The sequence below is a fragment of the Chlorocebus sabaeus genome, chromosome 12 (assembly GCF_047675955.1).
Source record: "Chlorocebus sabaeus isolate Y175 chromosome 12, mChlSab1.0.hap1, whole genome shotgun sequence".
Lineage (NCBI taxonomy): Eukaryota > Metazoa > Chordata > Mammalia > Primates > Cercopithecidae > Chlorocebus > Chlorocebus sabaeus.
Window position 1 is genome coordinate 52,901,316 of NC_132915.1, and position 21,431 is coordinate 52,922,746.

General features: G+C 37.5%; 1 protein-coding gene across 10 annotated transcripts in view; it reads right to left on the bottom strand.

Annotated features, from left to right (window-relative positions):
- Positions 1–428: 428 nt before the first annotated feature.
- The window catches only part of ELAVL2 (ELAV like RNA binding protein 2), a 134,776-nt gene continuing 113,773 nt past the window's right edge, over positions 429–21,431 (bottom strand). For 3 of the 10 annotated variants that reach the window (XM_073021682.1, XM_073021677.1, XM_073021683.1), the window contains 4 exons: positions 14,694–14,847; positions 11,094–11,319; positions 3,434–3,472; positions 429–2,872 (listed from right to left, as the gene is read on the bottom strand). In XM_073021682.1, coding sequence (XP_072877783.1) covers positions 2,545–2,872; positions 3,434–3,472; positions 11,094–11,319; positions 14,694–14,847 — 747 coding nt within the window. In that variant the 3' untranslated portion in view covers positions 429–2,544. Of the gene's footprint in view, positions 2,876–3,433; positions 3,473–11,093; positions 11,320–14,693; positions 14,848–21,431 lie in introns of all 10 variants that reach the window. The other 7 variants (XM_073021680.1, XM_073021676.1, XM_073021681.1 and 4 more) reach the window with 3 other exon arrangements.

A 21,431-nucleotide genomic window follows, 5' to 3' on the forward strand; every position in this document is an offset into this window, starting at 1 on the left:
AAACTCTGAGGGAACTTCTTTTAACTCAAGAGGGCAAGTCTGCTTATTAGACTGAGCACAGGTGCGCCCGAATTGTGTATAAAGACCTACTCACCACACTGTTCTTTCCCTTCAACTTTGTTTATTGATGTACTGAACATGAAAAAGTACAAAGAATCCAAACACAAAAGAAAACATGTACAGCCTCTTAAATACTCAACAGAATATATTTTCTATTCCAACAGATGTGAATTAAGTCATACTGTACAACTTCAAATAAATACCAGCCTTACATTTTATTAAGTGCTCTGATAAACACTGTAAAGTGAAGCACAATTTGCATGCCCTCTCATCAATGCCTTGGTTTGCTACAGTAGTATAGGAAAGAAGCATGTAGCTGCTGTTTTCCCTTGAGGGAAACCTTATTTTTTTTTAAGTATATACATGTATTTTATTTTTTAGTGTTTTTTTTTTTTTTTAAACGCAGAAGGTTAACTCTGACAATCTAAATGCACCTAAGGATATGAGAAAGTGCTAAGCCAATTGATTTCTGAATAGCATTGAGTGGGTCAGCATGAAAACTCGCTTATTCACTTTAGCACGCGCCTCACAGTATATGTACTGTACTATACTGAAAAATTTTATAACTACAATTTTAAATAATAAAAAATAAAACTCAAAGCAACCGCAAAGATAATGTACAACTATGTTATGCATAGCACATTGCCTGTTCTAAGGGGAAGCATGTGAGCATCTCAGTTTATACAAAAAGCAGGACGTAACTATATAGTTCTCAGTGCATCCTGATGAAGGCATTTTTGCCTTCAGCTTTTTTGAAAATTTATTATAAGCTAGATGCTAATCAGAAAATATTTTGTATTTTTTAAAATTTCTTTCATACATGGTAAAGACTTATTTTATTATTTCCCCAAATAGTGGTTTAAGCATCATACAAAGTTAAATTTCAATAGCATACAGATATTTATGATTTTTGTATGAAAAATGTAAGGAAATTTGTTCAAAACCTATGGTTATACTCATTTTTTTATACCACAAACATATTTATAAACGAAAATGTAGCATCACCATAAACAGCTGAAGCTAGACTATCTACAGACGAAATTAGCAACAAATCTGATGCACTGTAAATTCAAGTCCTCAGGACAACAAAAGTGATTAAGCAAGACCTCAAGTAACAATGTTAATGCCATTTACAAAGGAAAAAACTGATACAAAAACATTCAAAACCTGAACATCACTTGGCATGTAAGGGAAAAAAAATTAAATTAGCTGAAAGGTTCATAAACACAAGGTCTTATTTACATTACACAAAGCTCAGGTGTTAGCCTTGAACGTAACTTTCAAAATACCTTCAAATATATCCAACTCAGATCACTTTTGCTGATTTGCTGCAGTACAAATCATGTGCAACGTCTTTTTTCCTTAAGACAAAACAATTCTTCAAACAATACTGCAAGTACATCACTAAACACCATGAGCTCTATCTGAAGGGATTTCTTTAGGAAGAACAGATTTTTCCCCCATCTCTCGGTAATTTAAATTTCTTGCCTGCTCTTATATATTCTTTTGTAAATTTTTTTTGTTTCAAAATCACAAATCAATGTGAGCCACCTATCATAATAACCAGGATGATCAGACGCTCCACTGGTGATTACAAAAATGAAACCAGCAGTGTTTCCCCCAATGATTCTACTCCTTTCATACAAAGATCTCAAAAGTATTTTCTACACCATAAATCTTTCTAAATTTTTCAACCGCTGCAAATTTCCTGGTAAATTTTAAAAGCTCACTAGGTGTCATATGAAGAGATTTCTCAAAGTATTCAAGTCAAAATATTTGTTCCAGGACCAGTAAAAAGTTTCTCCAAATTTTCTTTTTTATAAAAATAGATGCTTTTTTTAAACCCACATCAAAGAGGCTCTTATCTCTTTGGCAAGGTACTGCTTTACGAAAAGTTCTCCAGTATTCTTACAATAAGCGTTTATAATGTAGCCCCCCCTTCCCCAACCCAAATCATAATTACAAAATAAATACTGTTTTAAACTTCATAAATAAAAATGTAAACTTCAAAATACTTTTCTTAAACAGACATAACAGCAATGCTTTAAATGTAAACCAAACACAAAGCTAATCAGAAAACGGAAAAAAAGGGGGGAAAAAAAGACACAACCAACTGAAGAATTACAACACAAAGCCTCAATATTTACTCACAGGTTCAAGGCAGTTATGTAAAAAGAAAAGAAATGTCTTCCCTTAGCTGAAACACTTTAAAAGGTCCACCTTCTTCAAAGAAGGCAATAGAATGCAATGTGACAGGTAAAAACCCTGTACCTCTTGTCCATATTCAAACATAAAAGATATTTAAGAAGTTTTAATTCAAATACTAGCAATAAAAAATCTCACATATTTCTTAGGATGCTAAGTAGTCGTTTTATCCCCATCTCAACACTGACTTACAAAGACATTTACTAATGTATAAAGTTTCTCTTAACTTGCCTTTGTTGTATAGTTTTCATATATAAATGGACTGAGGACAAGAGCTCATTAGGCTTTGTGCGTTTTGTTTGTCTTAAAGGAGACCTGCAGTACTCTGTCTCCCAGACGGTATCCATTGAGGCTAGCTATTGCCATGGCAGCCTCATCATAGTTTGTCATAGTCACAAATCCAAAACCTTTGCATTTATTGGTGTTAAAGTCACGGATGACCTTCACGTTGGTGACAGCTCCAAAAGGCCCAAACATTTGCCACAGGATACTCTCATCTGCATCAGGAGCCAGGTTGTACACAAATATACACCACCCTGTTCCAGGGTGCCCAGGGATATTAATTCCAGCCAAACTGGTCATTCCGTCAATGGTCATTGGAGAAAACCTACTAAACAGAATAGGAAACACACACATACACACAAAAAATAAAAACAGAGGTTGGTTATAGCAATGAACTTACACCTTTTCCATCCCCAATAATTTTAGTAATTCTCCTCCCCCAACAAATACATAAACCACTTGATGTTTTGACCAGGGTCTGTGTGTGGCTTTGCAGTGACATGCTAGACTACTGAGATATTAATAAGTTATGAAATGACCATTATTCACCGTACTAAATATCATCCACAATAGCAAAGAAATATATTTAGAACTGGCTTCATGAATTAAGCAGGATTGGCAGGGGAAGGGATCAACACATATGTAAACATGCTATAACGTCATAATGCAATACGAAATAAATGATGGGTTTTTAAGACCAGGTGGCATCCAGTGGTATAAAAATTTCTTGAGTCAATTGTGCTTCCAAGAGCAGCTTTTCATTAGGTTGCACATGCAAAATAAAACCCAACAAAAACTTATGAGGGGTGTGAATAGCACTCCCAAAATCAAAGAAACCAATCAACTGTGGAAAGGGATTATGAGTATCATGAACCTCTATCATTACCTCTTTACTCCATAAGCCATATTGAGCAGATTGTCCAACCTGCAAAACACACATTTAGCAAACTTCAGTTTTTAATTTTTCCCCTTGATGTTCAAGAAAGCTGGGCTCATTACTGCCGTCTTCCGAGGGGATATTTGTACCCTGATTATATGTGAAGTCTCAGAATGCTGGGTCTTCTTACATTCTTAAGCTAATGGGCACCAACTGCCACAGGACAGTTCTTCCAGTGAACGGCTTCTCTCTACAAGGGTCAGTACATGGGACACAGTAACGGTCATCTGAGGATACCTTTCAGAGAGGAAGTGCGAAAGCTCTGGGATAGTTAACTTTAGGGTTCTCATTAGGTAGGTTCAAAGTGATCAATGTACAGCTACATGTACTTTATACGACTTTTGATTTTCAAAACTCCTTTGGTCCCTGCAGATACCTAAGGCACACAGGGTTTAAGTGGCTTGCTCAAGACCACAGGGCTAGTAAATTATGGCATTGATATTCAAACTCTGCAGGTTATAGAATTCCGTAAGTTTCCCTTTCATTTCCCAACTTTGAAGGACTTTCATCTCTTAGAATCAAGGAGGTATAATTACAGGTAGAAAAAAACCTTATAGACAATCTGAGCTAACCCTCCCCATTTCTGAAATGTGCTCAGCTGAGGTCTAGAGAAGGAAAAAAGAAAAACCCACCACTCTTATGTGCAACAAAGCCAGGAGTTCAGATCCTGATCTGGATGCTGTATTCAAATTACGCTACAGAAAGTGTCGTCCTACTCAGTTTTCAAAAGCCAGGTAGGAAACAAAACAAGCCAACCTGAGCCTCACTTAAAAATGTTTAAAGAAAGTAAATAGGGGTGGGGTTGGGGGTGTCATTACTCTTTAAAACCTTCTACCTTTTTCTTGTATCAAAAATTAGTTTTACAGCATTTGATTCTTCTTTATCAGTTTCAAAACATCACTCTAATATCCCAAAATTTCCACAATGCTTACCAATTAATTACGTGTTTTGAGGAGGTAGGCATAACTTAATACAATACATAGCCCACAACCACTCTCAACTGCTACAATGTTCAACACTCTCCAAAGACATCCCAGGGTTGTCCCTCCAGGACTGGGGATGGTGGGGAGAAGTTTTTCTTTAACACCTGTGAAAGCTAAGTTTGAAAAAAGTCTCAACCTTATTGCCTAACCTGTGGCATCAAGTCATGCTAAAGTATACATGCAAAAGTAACTCCTTTTAGTTTTGTAAAAGCCAAAACGCATCTCAGCTGGTCTTTCAGAATGGGGAAAAATATAGTCTCCCCACATCCCTGCCCTCAATCTCCATTGAAAATTTTGTTTTGTAAAGATGAAAGGAACTGAGCTTATGTAAAGTGTAAGGAAACAGAACAGACCACAATGACAAAAGATCTTTGTGTGTGTGTGTGTGTATGTCTGTGTGTGCCTTGACTTATCACCCTCTCATTGCACTACTGAGCACAAGCCAGGGTCACTGACAGTTTATAATAAATATGTGATGACCAAAAAAAGACAATGAGGTAACCAAAAATATTGTCAACTTAGTCCAGAATGAAAACTACTAAGAGGATTGGTTGGATGACCTTGTTTGCACATAAGTAAAAAGAGTATATATGTGGGGTTTTATTTTTTGCAGAGATGAATATAGTCAAAGATGCTATGCCTTTACAGTCAAGAATAAGGGTCACCAATACCAGCAATAAAGACAAACACGTTATTACAATCACCAATCATAAAGTAACAACACAATTTTATCAAATTGCTGGAATGATCAATACAGAATGCACTTGGCATATGGTACCTATAGAACAGAACAGCATATTGAGGTCTCCAACCAAAGTGCTCGAGGGCCAGAATGCAGAGGCACCTTATCAACTCACTCAAAAGTTACACCATCTATGCCCATTAATTGCATCCAGCTAGGGACAGGTCACGCTTTGCTACCACCCACTCAGGACACCAAGCACATGCCCAGAGACAGAATTTCCTAAATGAGTTTTCAGAATTTTCAAACAGGGTAGAAACGAAACTTGCCCCTGAAATGAATTACAGTCAGGCATCGTTTAACAATGGGGATATGTTCTGAAAATGTGTCACTGGGTGATCTCGTTGTTGTACGATCAGAGAATGTACGTATACAAATATAGATGGTACAGCCTACCACACGCCTAGCTATATGGTATAGGCTATGGCTCGTAGGCTACAAACCTGTATAACATGTTATTGTACTCAATACTGTAGGTAATTCTAACACAATGCTAAATATTGTGTATTTAACCATATCTAAACACAAAAAAGGTAATGCATTGTACAATGTTAGGAGATGACTATGATATCACTAGGCAATAGGAATGTTTTGCAGTCTACTATATTATGGGACCATGGTCACACATGTGATTGACTAAAACGTTGTTATGTGATGCCTGACTGCACACGCAATGAGGGAGAAACATTTCGTTTTCCATCCTCCATCTCCCCCACTTCCATCTCTGGCATTTCCAGACAGGAAGTCTGGAATTTTTATAACAGGATCTCTGAGGACCCTCCAAATTATGATAGGGCATCTTATTTACCCTATCTGTGAAGTTTCACATGATACCATGATCTTCACTGATTTCTTCACTTCTCTCTCATTTTAGAAAAAAAAATGGTCCTTGGAATTAAGCCAAGTTATCTACTCTAATATTTCTTTTCCTCCCATCACCAACGAGTGTAGGGAGAAGCACAGAACCTAGAAAACAGGGTCCAGGCACTGCTGAAACGCCCCTGCCAGTATGCAGCTGGGCCCAGAAGTGTTTCCTAGCTTTCTCAGTGCCACACATTCATGTTTCCCATGGGAGCTCAGAAAAGGCAGCGGGTGCTCCACATGGACACCATTCACTCCAAATCTAGTAGCACTTGGCAAACTGTAACGCTGGCAGTTGTAAGAGAAAATGGTGCAGCAACTAGGACACAAGGACTACTACAAGCCCCTAGAAATATGTCTTTGCTGGGTCTGTCCACTGCTCAAGGACATCTTTTATTTATGATCATTTATAAATGGAAGTCAATTTTTAAATGGAGAACAAGCTAGCTGCCTCCAGAGTTATCTCAGGGAGGGGTGTGGATGATAATGTACTACATCATGGAAGGTTAATATTAAAGTATCCATTAAATATATATTTAAAATAAAATATAATATAAAATAAATATGTATTTAAAATAAAATATTTTTACTTATATTTAATAGATGCACTGAACCCAGTACCCTCTCAGTCCTGTGTATCACCTGCCTCCCTGGTGGAAGGCTGAGCAATCATCGAACGGGAGAGGTGGCCAGTGGCACTCTCCCCTGCTCTTTAGCCTGAACAAAATCCATTTTACAAGTAACACAGTAAGCAGATACGGAGGATTAGTCTGGATGACCTGCTTTAATTAAAATAACCTTCATTTAAAGAAAAAGTAACTTACAAAAAGATTACTACAAATAAAAATCAGAGTAAAGAATGGTACCAGTAAGGGAAATACAAGTAAATAAGAAAAGGGAGAGGCGATTATTTCTCCTACTCTTAGTACAAGCTACATTATGAGGTTAGACACAAGATAATCCAACATGCATCACATGAAGTCAGATGAGAAATCTGAAATGATTTTATGGATCTTGCTTTAAAAGATATTTACTAAGATATTAGGTACATGGAAAATGAAGCCAAGTAGTATAGTAATGAGCAAGATATTTAATATATTTGTCCATCTTTATCCTTTTTTATGTTTGATTAGGGTTTACAATTTAATGAATAGCACAAGCCCATGTACATATGTAGTTTATGAAAAAGGCACATAGGAGAGATATGTGTACAAACATTTTTCTATCAACAGGAACACAGCTCCAATTATAACTTGTCAAAATTTTGAACAGAACCATGTATCAGGTAGATCATTCCTATTTTAAAGCTATGTGTTTGTAAGTAGAAAATAAAGTACCTGCCTAGTTTATAAAAAAATTAGCTGAGGGACTATGGGAAGGCCTACATGTAAGTAAGGTGAAATGTGAACCCAATTAAAGTCAGAAATAAAAATATGAAGTTATTGATGGGTAAGAAAACATACTCGGAATCCCACAAATAATGATTATGAAACTCTCTCCAAAGCACCAATCAGGAACTTCTTGGAAATTACCCACAACAAGACCATCTTCTTACTGCCTTATTCAATTAGATGGTATCATCTGTCCTCTAAGAAATGGGAAAATTATTCAAGGGGATTGATACCAGTTTCTTCCAAAAGGAAACTGTAATAATGCAACCAGCACATGCCTTAAAGGCAACTCAAGTGCTGATTTAAAAGGCTTTTTAAAAATTGCATAAAGGCTCATAGAAGCAGGCACACAGGCCATTAGACTAGGTCATATTCAATAAAATTAAAGCGCTCCACAAGAAAAGAACATGAAAAAATTTGGCCTAAAGTTTAATTCTGATATCATGTCCCAAGAATATACTTAAGGGGCTTTAATTACACCATCCATCCAAACAAATAAGGCTTGTCCTATTTTGAAAGCTGCAGTCAATTAAACAAGCATATTAGACCAGCAGTGCTCATATTACAATAATTCTCTAATAATTCATACGGGTTGACTAAGCCATAAACCTCACAAACCCACCTTTAAACTTAACCCTTATTACATGGATTTTTAAGTTTTTTGACCTTAAAAGATATGGCTCATACTTTATGATTATTAAAAGTATTCTTGACTATAATACATGTAACTTATATTCCTCAATCTCTCTCAACTCCCAAGGTACTATTACAACATAAAAAATACAGTGAGAAATTTTCTACATGTCTGCTGAAAGGTGACAAACTCAAGGCAAGAGCAATAAAACACAAATATCAGGGACAAAATATCTATGCAATGGTTTAGACTCGAACTATAGAAAACAGCAAAATATCAACAAAAGCAGCAAACCCTTAATTCTAGTGTCTTTATGAGGTGAAAGAAGAAGCGGGAGTGGGGCGGAAATCAAGATGATGACAGCCAAGTTCAATACACTGTATTAAAGAGAAGCACCAAACATCAGGTTAAACCTGAATTCTAATTTCTTCCAACACACCAAATCTAGATCAAATACTATCTCTGGGCACACTAACTCACTCATATTGTATTATCTGGACAGGGATCGTGGGAGGAATGAGAAAAGGGGTGAATGGGACAACAGTTAAAAATCTGAAGAGAGAGTAAGAATTTCTCCCATTTTCTGAGACCAAGTTTCCCTTACAACTGACAATCTCTTATTCTCGTTTTCCAAAATGTCTTTCTATAGGAGTCAAGGAAAGAATTTTCAAGTTAATGATAACATATGGTACTAAAAGACAAAAACACAGAATGGGCCAGAAAAAGATAATTAAATTTGACCATCAGAACATCCTGTAAAGCTTTACCCAACCAAAAATAAAAAGCACAGAGCCTACAGGGATGGAGGCTAGGTAAACCTAAGGGCTGACACCCATCAACAACCTAGCACCTGAGTCACCTACAAGCCTTGCCATTTCAATAATCAGGCACTCCCCAAATCCTGTCTTCTCAGTCCTCCTGCTCAATCTTCCTAAGAACTCAATCTTGATTTCAAGAACGTTTCTTAATAACTTTTAAACAAAACTATTGCTTCAATCAGGAAAAAAATAACTAATATAGCTTTCTACTAACAGCAAACATTTTGTAACTTCACAATGTTTAAAAATCAACCAACATATTTTGAAGAACTTTCCTCTATCTAAACTCGAGATCATTTTCAAGGCCCCAAAGAGCTCTGAAATTAACTGGACAAGCTGCCTACGAAATAACCTGTAAAATTCCTTCAGGCTTGTTTGTTCTACATTTGCATTTTTAAAAGTATATTTACACATATATTATTCACTTAAGATGTCACAGAGGAAACCTATGTGCAGAGCTGAAAAAGGGCTTTCTGTGTGAGACTTCTTTCTCCACAAAGGCAAGCATCAAGCAGCCCCACGCATCTCTCACTCTAGACTGATCACCAACAACCATGGGAAGTCAAAGGTGGCAAAGTTTTTTTTTTTTTCTTTTTAAATGTTAAACCAATGCCTTTTCCTCGCAGCAGAGCATGAAGTACAAGGCTCGATCCACTGGCAACCTAATAACCCAGAGTTCAGATGTAGCCTTTTGACAGTACCACCTCTTCTCCCACAGTAAAGGCCAACTTAAGTTGAAATTTAATGTGGCATTTATAACAAATTTCCTTCTCATATCTCAAGCAACATAATTTAGTATTTTTTAAAAGGAGCTACTTTGACTGATTTTATCTCCACTCTCTTCAGCACTGTAAATATTTCAATGAAAAAAAATAAACGCATAGATTTAATCTAGAAAACATAACTCCCTGATCTTATTAGGTTGTATTTGTGATTTTATTTTTGGTAATTAACTATTCCGTCCCAGGAATTAAATAAAATTGATATGCACTTGGAAATAATCTTTAAAAATCAGCGTGGGGTTAGATAGCATTCTGGGTGTAGTATACCATATGGCCAAAAAGGATATTTAAAAATGTCCTGGAAAATAAAAACTGCATGACTTGCTTATGAAACCAAAAACTCTCTGCTCTGCTTAACTTCTTAAAGTCATTGTTCTTCTCACACGCAGATTAGAGATTTTTTCAATGATTCCTGGTTTGTTATCCCGGGATCAGAATAAAACTTAAAAAGTTAGAATATTTATGCCTGTCAATGAGATAGAGTGTCTTCTTTGGGCTAAAGCCATGGTCATTCTATGGACTATAGAGAGGTCAGTAAATTACAACCGACAGGCCAAATGGAGACTGCCTGTCACCTGTTGGTGTATGGGCTATAAGCTAAGAATGGCTTTTACATTTTTAACAGGTTAAGAAAAAAACAAAAACAAAAACAAAAAAACAAGACAGATGCAACAGTGACCATAACCCATAAAGTTAAATATTTACTATCTGGTACTTTACAGGGAAAGTTTGCCAACCTGTTTGTGAACAATTTTAAAAAGGAAGAGAGGAACTCATTCGTAGAAACTTAATGTAGTCACATAGGTTATATATCCTTAACTGTGCACATATTATAAAGTGAAGCAACAGAAACAGCTTGACCTAAAAACTGACACGAGAATAAAATCTTTTAAGAAAAAAAAAAAAAAAAAAAAGAGGAAATCTGAAGCCCTGAAAACAATTAAGATGACCCTGGAAATCTACAGATTAGAATTTCTCAACCACAGCATTATTGATGCTTTAGGCCAGGTAACTTCTTGTTGTTGGGCCTATGTTGTACATTGTAGGAGCTTAGCAGCATCCCTGACCTCTACCATTAGATGCTAGTAGCACCCCACACAAGTTATGCCAACATGAATACCTCCAGACATTGCCAAATGTTCCCTGGGAGGCAAAATCACCCTTGGTTAAGAATCACTGCTGTAGGTTATTTCCTTTGGTCCCTACCTTCCAATATTAGCAAAAGACACTATTCCTCAAGTAGATTCTCTCTGTGCCCATGAAGAAGAAAAATTAATAATAAAAGCAGCAACACTGACAAAAGCAAACCAGAGATCCTGTCAATAAAAGTACTGGACAGTAAACCTGAGTATTCTCTTTCAGTTTAGTAGGTGGGCACAAGAACCAAACCAGACTTACCTAAAACGCTGTGCCTGCTGAGCTAGTGGTCCTGGATACCTTCTGTTTGGAGACTGGTACAGCTGGGAAAGGATGGCCTGATTGGTTTTTTGGCTTGGATTATTAGCAAACTTTACAGTGATTGGCTCCGTGGCACCGGGAGGTTTCTGGCCATTTAGGCCTTTGATAGCTTCTTCTGCCTCAATTCGCTTGTCAAATCGAATAAACCCTACACCCCTTGATATGCCTAAGGTAGATTTGAGTAAAGATTTGGAAAAGAGGGAACAGAAGGAGAAGGGAAGGAGAGAAGAAAGGACACATTAATTTTTCCTTCTCGAGAACATGTTTTCACCTACATATAACATTTGCCACAAAATCACACAAGGAGGAAACTTTCCCCTTAAGTTACTAGCCATTCAGTTTGGAATCACAATTTTGCATTTTCAGAAAAATTCATGTCACTTATATAATCTGAGTACCCATTATCACATGCATTCCAATAAGCTAAGACAAGAAAGCACAAGCATGTCCATGTTTTCTCTCTCTCCCACCTCCCTCCCGTACATTCTTTTAATGTCAACAGTATACTGGAGTTCCATTTTTCAAATTGTGCTATTGGACAAGCAGCTCAGAAATGAGGGACACAGTAGCTCCTGTCCTTGAAACAAGGAGAACAGAAAGAAGAATTTGCTAAAAATGCTACAAAGCTATGCTAAAAATACATACACTGTGGTAGAAAGACACTTCGGTTGAAATTTTAAATAATATATTCAGCTTAATAATATTGCACAGGATATAGGTCCTTTAGGGAAAAAAACGCCTGAGAGGCTCTTCCAGTTCTCTGAAGCTCTCTTGTGCTTCTAACTAGCTGTATTTTATTACAGAAATAATATTATATGGAGAAAAAGACCTAGATTTTAAAAATAAATAAATTTCTACAAGTAAAGCATCAAAGCTTTCTGACCTCAGCAGCATCACTCCTAACTACAGAAGATCACTCCCTGCCCCACATTCTCCCCAGTGTGAAAGACACAAATGGGAAAGAAGGATAGCCAAGAACCTTTCCAGATTATGAAAAATTGTAGAGGGAAACCCAACTCATTCCATTTAATTAGCGTGAACAGGCCAGTGGGGTGGCCACAGCTGGTCATCATGAGATAAGCAGTGGCAGGGAAATTTTTTTTGGCAAGTAAATGAGTACTAGCAGGACCGGATTAGACTAGTAGCAAGAAAGTACAGATGATTCAGAGTATGTCAGTGAAGAAAAAATAACAGGATTACTAAGAAAGGTATGCAGAGAAAAAGCACTGGACCATCATGCTTGGAGGAACTTAAAAAAAAATGAAGGTCTACTTGCTTTAAAATTAATACTGCATAAGATCAATGACTCAGAATTTTCTAATGTAGATAAAGCATTTTTTCCACATATGCATATCTAAGATAGCCCCTATCACTTTACCTTTTCTATTTAAAGTGCATGCATTGCACATTATTACCACCTGATGGCTGATTAAGAAAATTGCAGGGCTTCATTTTTCATTTCAGGTAAATTGAGTAAGTTCACTTTGAAAGCCTTAGGTATGAAGAATAAATAGTGAAATGATAGCAAATATATCTTTTCACTTATCTACTAGCGCCCATTAAGAATTAATAACCCCTAGAACTTAGCTGTTCCATTAGAAAAGCATCAGATTAGCAAAAAAGCCTCTACACAACTTGAGTCACCTACACCAGTGGTGGTCCTACTTCAGCACACATAAGAACAACCTGTGGATCACTCTCAGAGATTTATTCAGTAGGTTCTGAATGAAGCTCAAGAATGCATTTTTAGCAGGGTTCCAGAAGACTGCTGATATGGCAGGAGTGGGACATACTTGAGAACCACTGACTAAAACAAGCTAGGTCCACCTGTGATGGACTATCAGGTAAAAGGAGACACACTTTGTGTCACAGGTGAAACCTACTCTCAATTCACAAGATCTCAGAACAAATGAAATAGAAAGCATGAATGAAATAAAATACATTTTTGTTGCTTTCAACAAATTCATCTGTATTTCTAGGCCTGGATTTCTATTTAACACCATTATTAGTCTATGTGATAATAACACAGGGTGGCAACGTATGAGTATTACGAATTAACTAACACACTTAAGGAGGCTGTATTTTACATATTCTCACTTGACTAAATATTCTCATGACAGCAAAATCTTTAGGCTATTCTCCCAGCATGCATATAGTGCTAGCTCTCTCTACTCAGAACTCTAAACGTGGTGCTTCCTATGAAGCCAATTAACAGCACAGAGGCAGGTAATATGGGCTACTCTGATTACATTGAGATCAACTAAATGGATCTTCACTTGATTAATGAAAAATCTGGCTCGATTTTCTTTGAAGTCATTTCTTTAAAAAATTAGACATTGTAATATACAACATGCCTCCAAGGTATTATCATTATGTGGGTCGAGAGAGAGAAACAAACAAACAAATAGGAGAAAAGCTACCTTAAAAAAACAAAAACAACCTCACAAATCTTCATGTGTCTGTTTCAGTCTATGATACTACAGCTAATACTTCCCCCTCACGATGTTTCTCTATTTTTTTTAACTGTTTCCTAAAGAACAAGTATGGCTTTTTATTTATTTACTTTTTTATTTTTTGAGATGGAGTGTCACTCTTGTTGCCCAGGCTGGAGTGCAATGGCACGATCTCGGCTCACCGTGACCTCCGCCTCCTGGGTTCAAGTGATTTTCCTGCCTCAGCCTCCCGAGTAGTTGGGATTACAGGCAAGGCCACCACACCCAGCTAATTTTGTATTTTTAGTAGAGATGGGGTTTCTCCGTGTTGGTTAAGCTGGTCTTGAACTCCCAACCTCAGGTGATCTGCCCGCCTCGGCCTCCCCAAGTGCTGGGATTACAGGCATGAGCCACCGCGCCTGGCCAAGTATTGCTTTTATAATAGAAAACTATATCTGTATTTTATTTTTAAAATCCATAACCAAATCTACATTGCTAGCTTTAACTAAAAGATCTGGCAGAACAGCTCCCTTACATTCAAAAGTTTTAATGAACATTTTAGTCTTCCCATTTCAGTTGGGTTAACAGTGGTATCAGAAATAAAATAAATTTTTAACATTCAAAATTTCATACTCTTACATATGCCCATACAGCACAGCATGAACCTGGAAAACAGCGTGAACAGCAATTACCAGTGTGGATGTAGTGTAAGCCTCCCTTGGAGAACTAGCTGCATACTAGTGCATTAAACTTCGCTTTTTGACAAAAGTAAGATTGTTTATTAGTACTTTATAAGCGGGATGAGGGCTTTTATCACACAGTGGCTTGGAAATGAAGATTATAGCATCTATAAATTTATTACAAGCCATGAAACAGGCTTCAAACCTGCACCTTCGGGGTGGAAATGACTCAAGCACACTCACTATACGCCACAATCTATTTTTATCCATGCATATTTATGAACAATTCCAGCAGAAAATTGCATTTTCTGGCCCACATATACTTTTGATATGTTCTAGAGGCAAGGCTGCTACATAGAAAGACAGAATATTTCACAATCTGCTAGTCAGAGACAGGGAAAGACTGTCCAGAGTGGCTGTCTACTTACCAGTGACCTGGTCGACAAGAATACGAGAAGTAATAATGCGTCCATATTGTGAAAAAAGCTGTTCCAACTCCTTCTGGGTCATTGTTTTTGGAAGTCCGCTCACATACAAATTTGCATCTCTGATAGAAGCTGAACTTGGGCGAGCATAGGAAACCTGGAAAAAGAAAATAAAATTAAATGTATATGCACGCTCACTCACCTCCCTGTAGAAACTCAAAAACTGCCTCCGTAACTTTCCCATAAAGAGCATAGAACACTGAAGTTCACGCAAGTCAGGTACGTGCTAAATGCTTTATTCTTTTCTGGGAAAATTCTAGACACATAGGTAGTAGTATTCTCATTCCCTCTCCCCTGGGTGGAGAGAGGAGTATCTGTAATATGCTGGACTAGCCTATTGCGAGGGACAGAAATTTCACAATGTACTCCATCCTCCAGATTATTACTAAAAATGGTCAATGGGTCTGGGATCAATTTGCTGAGGTATAGTGATATGATAACGACTGCCTGCTCATTTTAACACTTGTACCCACCTTTAATCCAGTTTTAAATCACTAAAATTTAAAGTTCTTTAAACAGACCAGTGGTGCATATAGCATAGTACTATTCACGATAATAGGTTGTATTCTGCGGGGCCAAACCCCTAGAGCAGTGGTCCCCAACCTTTTTGGTACCAGGGACTGGTTTTGTGGAAGACAATTTTTCCATGGACCGTGGTGGGGGAGGCATTAGTTTCTCATAAAAAGCACACAATCTAGATCCCTCACATGGGCAGTTCAAAATAGGGTTTGTGCCCCGATGGGAATCCAGTGCCGCAGCTAATCTGACAGGAGGTAGAGCTAGGGCAGTAATGCCGGCTCACCTGCTGCTCACCTCTGGCTGTGTGGACCGGTTCCTAACAGGCCACGGACCAGTACCAGTCCACGGCCAGGGGTTGGGAACATCTGCCCTAGAATAGGGATTTAAGCCCAATCATTCTAAGCTTAAAGATTCCAGATTCATGGAGACATTTTTTGTTTTCTAGCGTCTCCTATCTGTGTGGGTGGTAGTGCTACATTTATTAAAAAAATTCACCCTTATCATCGTCCATATCATTGTCCACAAATTTCCAGAAATTTGAATGTGTGAACAAGCCCTCATTATCCTTTGTCTGTTGTCTTCTCATCCACAGGTCTTTTTAACCTTGATTTTCAAAAGGTCTGAAGTCCCTATAACTAACTTTACCTGCCACTGAGAGTACTTTCAAAAGTTTCATGTCTTTTGAGATATGGTATACAAGATCCCACAAGGATGAAAGACAAAATAGGTCGGCATGTATTTGTTTATAATCATCATTCCTCATGTAAACTCCATGAGGGAAGAAACCTTATTGTTCTTGCTCATCACTGTATCCTCAATGACTAGTGAATGCCTGACATGTGATAGATGCTAATATATTTGGGGAGTAAAGCCCATCCAATAATAACCCATTGATCATGCAGATCCACAACGGCTTACTGAACCAGAACACTTAAGGGTCAGTTCAAGTCATCCAGATCTCCTGCCCCAATTGTAATTGATGGCTCTCTACCTATCACCTATCTTTGCCAACATTGAGTCTCATGAACTATTCCTGATCACATTCCCTTTGGTTTAGCTGTAATATTCTGGACTAGCTTACTTCAAGGGACAGATATTTCACAGCATACCTCATCCTCCAGATTATTCCTAAAAATGGTCAATGGGTCTGGGGTTGATTTGCTGAGGTATAGTGATAACTACTGCCTGCTCATTTTATTATTGGCACCCACCTCTAATCCAGTTAAAAACAAACTTTCCCAATTTACACTAATATTGAAATAACTTTAGGTATGAAACACCAAACATTTCCCCCCTAATCTGAACTGTGCCCACAGCTCTGCTGCCACTTTTTCTTGGCTTTCCAGGAAGAAAAAAAAAAAGCCAATTTTTATACTACTTTATAAAGACGTTGTTAACTTTCACACCCCTGCCCCAATGGTGTTAACATTTAATATTCCTCTTTATTCAAACAGTTTGCTCATCAACAAGTGAAAATATACCTGTTGTTCCAAAGGCTGTATTTGGAAGTTATATTAGCACTGTCCTGTCCTACAGAAACAAGGAATTTGGAATAGTGGTGGAGAGAACATACATAACTATTCATATAGTACTTTTTTTCTCTCTATGCCTAAATACTTAAGAACAATGAAGATTGGGGAACTCAAATGTACGTGAAAAACAAGTGGCCAATTTCAAGTGATATAACTTAGATGGAATCAAATCTTGGGACTGCCATAAACTGATGAAACAAGGCCAATGAATTATATATGCATTCAGTAATAGGAATCAATGAAAATCTCATTTCTTTTCTGTTGTAAGATTCTCAATTATTCAGAAAAGCTGAAACCCCACCAGTTGGGACCTGCATCCCTATCTAGGATTCTATGGCTTTATTTCAACAGGAGGGAGCACTCAACAAGTCAGCTGTTACTCTGTTCCAGATCATGTGACGAAAGTACTCCCATTATGAAGAGCCATGTCCCATGGGCTCCAGGGCAGGCATCTACACATTCTCCAAGGAGGCTAACTTCCAACGACTGATGAAGCAAGCAGCAGCAGGAGACAGGCTCTGCATGAGATCAAGTGTCGCAGGAGGCAGTGGAAATGTGGTTAAAGGTAATGGTTGATCAGTGTGCCTGGGCTCAAAACTAGGTTTAATTCATCACCAGTTCTGTGAACTTAGAACTAAGTTCTTCAAGCCTATTACCACAATTCTACCTTCTTTATATGGCTATTAGGAATAAATAATTTCTAATCCACATGAAAAGCTTCAGAATTTAAAAACCTATGTGACATTATAAATATTATTTACCTCTACATGTATCTGAAAATTTAGGTAAATACCCAGCCCATTAAAGTAGAGAGAAACCTGGGTCCATTACAGTGTTCCAGAACAATTTACTCATGCAGTGACATTCACCGCTTTGTACAATTCAGATGAGTGTAGGTGGTGTGTCTTAAAAGTCATCCTAAAATACATTTAGGAAAATGGGTTTATATTTAGTGCTTATATAAAGGCTTTGAAAACATACCTAGGTCAGTTACGTGATTTTTTTTTCCAATGTCCACTCTTCAGTTTATATTGCATCTTTAGTTCCCAGTCACATTAAAAAGTCTACAAGACAAACCTTCTCACAACAGTCTCTTTCAGTAACATTGTCAAAGAACCATTTTCCACTACCACAGGCAGGACAGGAGTGATTAGATTATATATAAACTTATGCTGGTAACAATGCTTAATGCTAAACTTACGTTTAGGGGATTATGAGACTTCACCATTTACAAGGCATTTTCACAAACTACCTATTTTGTCTGTGCCTCACAACAACTCCATGAGGTAGGCAGCATACATATTAGCATTTTGTAGCTGGGGACACCAGCATACACAAGGTAAATAACATGTCTAAGGTTATACACAACTAGTGTTGAATTCTGGTGTCAAACTCTGATCTTTCTCGTTCTGTGTCCTGGTCTCCTTATCCAGTTTTCCTTCCATAATACTATGGTAAATGAGCCTTTCAGTTCACTTTTTCTAAGAGTTAGGAAAAATTAAATAAATCTTGGCTGTTTCTTAAAGGCATACACAGAAAAACTGGCCACGGACAGAAAACAGGATGTTGCTAAAATTAGTTATTTTATTCCACTTCGTATTATTATTATTTTGAGATGGAGTCTCACTCTGTTGCTCAAGCTGGAGTGCAGTGGCTGATCTCTGCTCACTTTAACCCCTGCCTCCTGGGTCAAGTGATTCTCCTGCCTCAGCCTTCCAAGTAGCTGGGATTACAGGCATGTACCACCACACTGGCTTTTGTATTTTTAACAGAGACAGGGTCTCACCATGTTGGCCAGCCTGGTCTCGAAAGCCTGACCTCAGGTGACCCACCCGCCTTGGCCTCCCACAGTGCTGGGATTACAGGCATGAGCCACCACGCCCGGCTCCATTAATCTTTTTAAGAGTAACTTTTTCTAAGAAAAGAGAAGTGGCCACTAATTAAGATTAACCAGACAAACTACATATCATCATTAGAATTTTTAAATTAATTTTTGTTACTTTCTAATCTCAGGAGTAAGCAATGCCATTTCCACACACTTTCAGGAAGTAAAGATGTAAGAAAGGGTAATTGCCTTCTCCTTCCTCCCAGACTAAGCCTCAAGGTTCCACCCCTATCCCTTTATTTACTTTCTTATAATTAAAACAGCTTCCTTTCCCTTCCACTATCAAGGATATTACTGTCATCAACATCCTCCCTTCCTGGAAACACTTCTGCTTCCATCTCAAAAGATTATAAATAAAAAATGTATTTAGACCAAAGTGGGAAGAAGGCTGATGGTGGAATAAGGACTCACACTCTGAAGACTCAAATCAGTTAGCAAAGTAAATTTTTTATCTGACAATTATCAGCAACCTTCTCCATTCTGATTTTTTTTTTTTCCTATGGATTTAGGTCTTCTACAGGCGCCCTCATACGCACCTTAGAGAACCACGCAGGGGCTATCTTCAGGAAGTGTTCAAGTATCTTTTTGGTTCTACAAGACTAAATTCCCTTGAAGACCCAAAAGAGGGTTCGCTTTAAATGATAAATTCTATATTAGAAATGCTTAAATACAATGGACTTCTAGCATATGTCCTACTGAGGTGAAAATAGCCTCTTTCTCCACTGCAAGCTGTTCTCCATTCTCCATTCGCTGGATTAATATATGGGTTTGGATTTTAAATTTTCACTGCCACTTAAACAGGTGAATATTTAATGCATGAGGAGCAAGGTTATGAAATGTCACAACTACTAAGTGAAGGATCTAATTTAAGAGGCAGCCAGAGAGTCTGCAATTTAAATATTTAAAGACGATACAGGGAATACAACACTGAACACCAATCTACTCCAAAGATAGCAATTTAAAACTCAGGTTTATTCTGGAATTTCTCACAACCCTACAAGTGATACAATAAACAAAGACAAGCAATACTGACATTATATGAGAGAAGGTGAGAGACAGGGAAGCAGTAAGTACTTGCTACTACAGGTAAGTAAGTAAATGGCCTATGGCTTCTCAAATTGTTCTTCACAAACAAGACTAGACAGGACAAAATAAAGACAGAAATCTATCTATCTAATTATGTCAAAATGGAACAGCTTGAAATATAGTGTATTCCTTGAAATTAAAGGCTCAGTTCTTCATCAGCAGCTAAAACTAATTATACATTAAACATGCAAAGATGAGTAACACATGTACTAAGAGTGGGCTATCAAAACAAAAGTTAAACAAAATATACAAAGAAACAAAACCATCTTATGAATTAGTACTTTATTAATTAAATATACACAGCGATGTTTAAAATACCAGTGCATCACTTTCACAAGTCCCTCTACATGCTTTTGTCCAAACACACAACTGCTCTCGTTTCTCAGATTCATCAATGGAAAGATCAGTAACAGTGGACATTAATACCAACAGATTACAGTGATAAGGTCCATAAATGAACAAAGAAGTTCCCTCTTTTTTAAACTAAGAACACTTGAGAAGTCACCCACTGACAAGATCACCACCGAACAACTTTTATCACTTGTCAATTACTGACCCAGGACTACAAACACTAAACCTGAAAATTAGACACTTGCCACTTCAGACTTTTTTCAAAAAGCTCCATTCAATCTCTCCAGCTGAAAGGTCACAGTTATGCTATTTAAACGGAGAGTTAATTGCTGTTCCTGATGGAGTCTTCATGGGACTATCTGAAAAATGATAATACAACTGAATAAAAGTTAGCTCTAGCTCTAAGTAAGCAGTAGCAAAGGTCTTGTGACAGCATCATGGATATCTAGACAGTTGGCTACATCGGACCCTCCGAATGAGCTCAGAAGCATAGTACACAGAAGAAGGGGATCTCTAACCACAACTCAGGCCAGAGACCTCAAAATTCACCCAGAAGAAACATGTGTACTTTGATCCGCTTCTAAATACAAAATCCTACCAGGAACAAGTCTCAAACACACATCAAGGCATACATGTATCACAGTCCAGTGTTGTTTTCAATAAAGAAGGGCATATTTCATAATGGGTCGAAAATGACTAAGCCTAAGATAACAATAAGAAATTAAGTATTTGCTCCAGCAAAGTTGTTAGAGCTAAAAGAAACAATCACATCAAACAGGAAATTTTATAAAAGGTATTAAAGGTTAGGGCAGTTATCTTTAATGGATATTCCAAAATACAGGATTTAGGAAACTATCAGTGGAAAATACATACAGAACCTTAAATTTTATTTTGACTGGATTTGTTGAATGTTTTAAGACCAAACAACTGCTTTAATTCAAGTGAGAAGTTCAGAGATACCGTGGAATATATTTGATAATGTCATCCTCAACTTAAAATTCCCTAAAGGGCTCCCTAAGACTTTCAGATAAATTTTAGAACTCTGACTCCTTTATATGATCAGAGCACTGGCTAGCTACCTTTTCTATACAAGCATACAAAACCTTCAGTAGTTTTCCAAGCTTCCTGCTCTCACTTCTCTGTGTGAAAAATAAGCTGCTCTCCTGCCAATCAGCTAAATTTCAGTCATTTCAGACACCTCATGGGTATCACCTAGTCCCTAAAGTCAACACTCATCAGTCCTCTCCACTACAGTCTGAGTTAGGTGCCTCTTACCCATACCCACACTGCATTATATGTCTTGTTCTC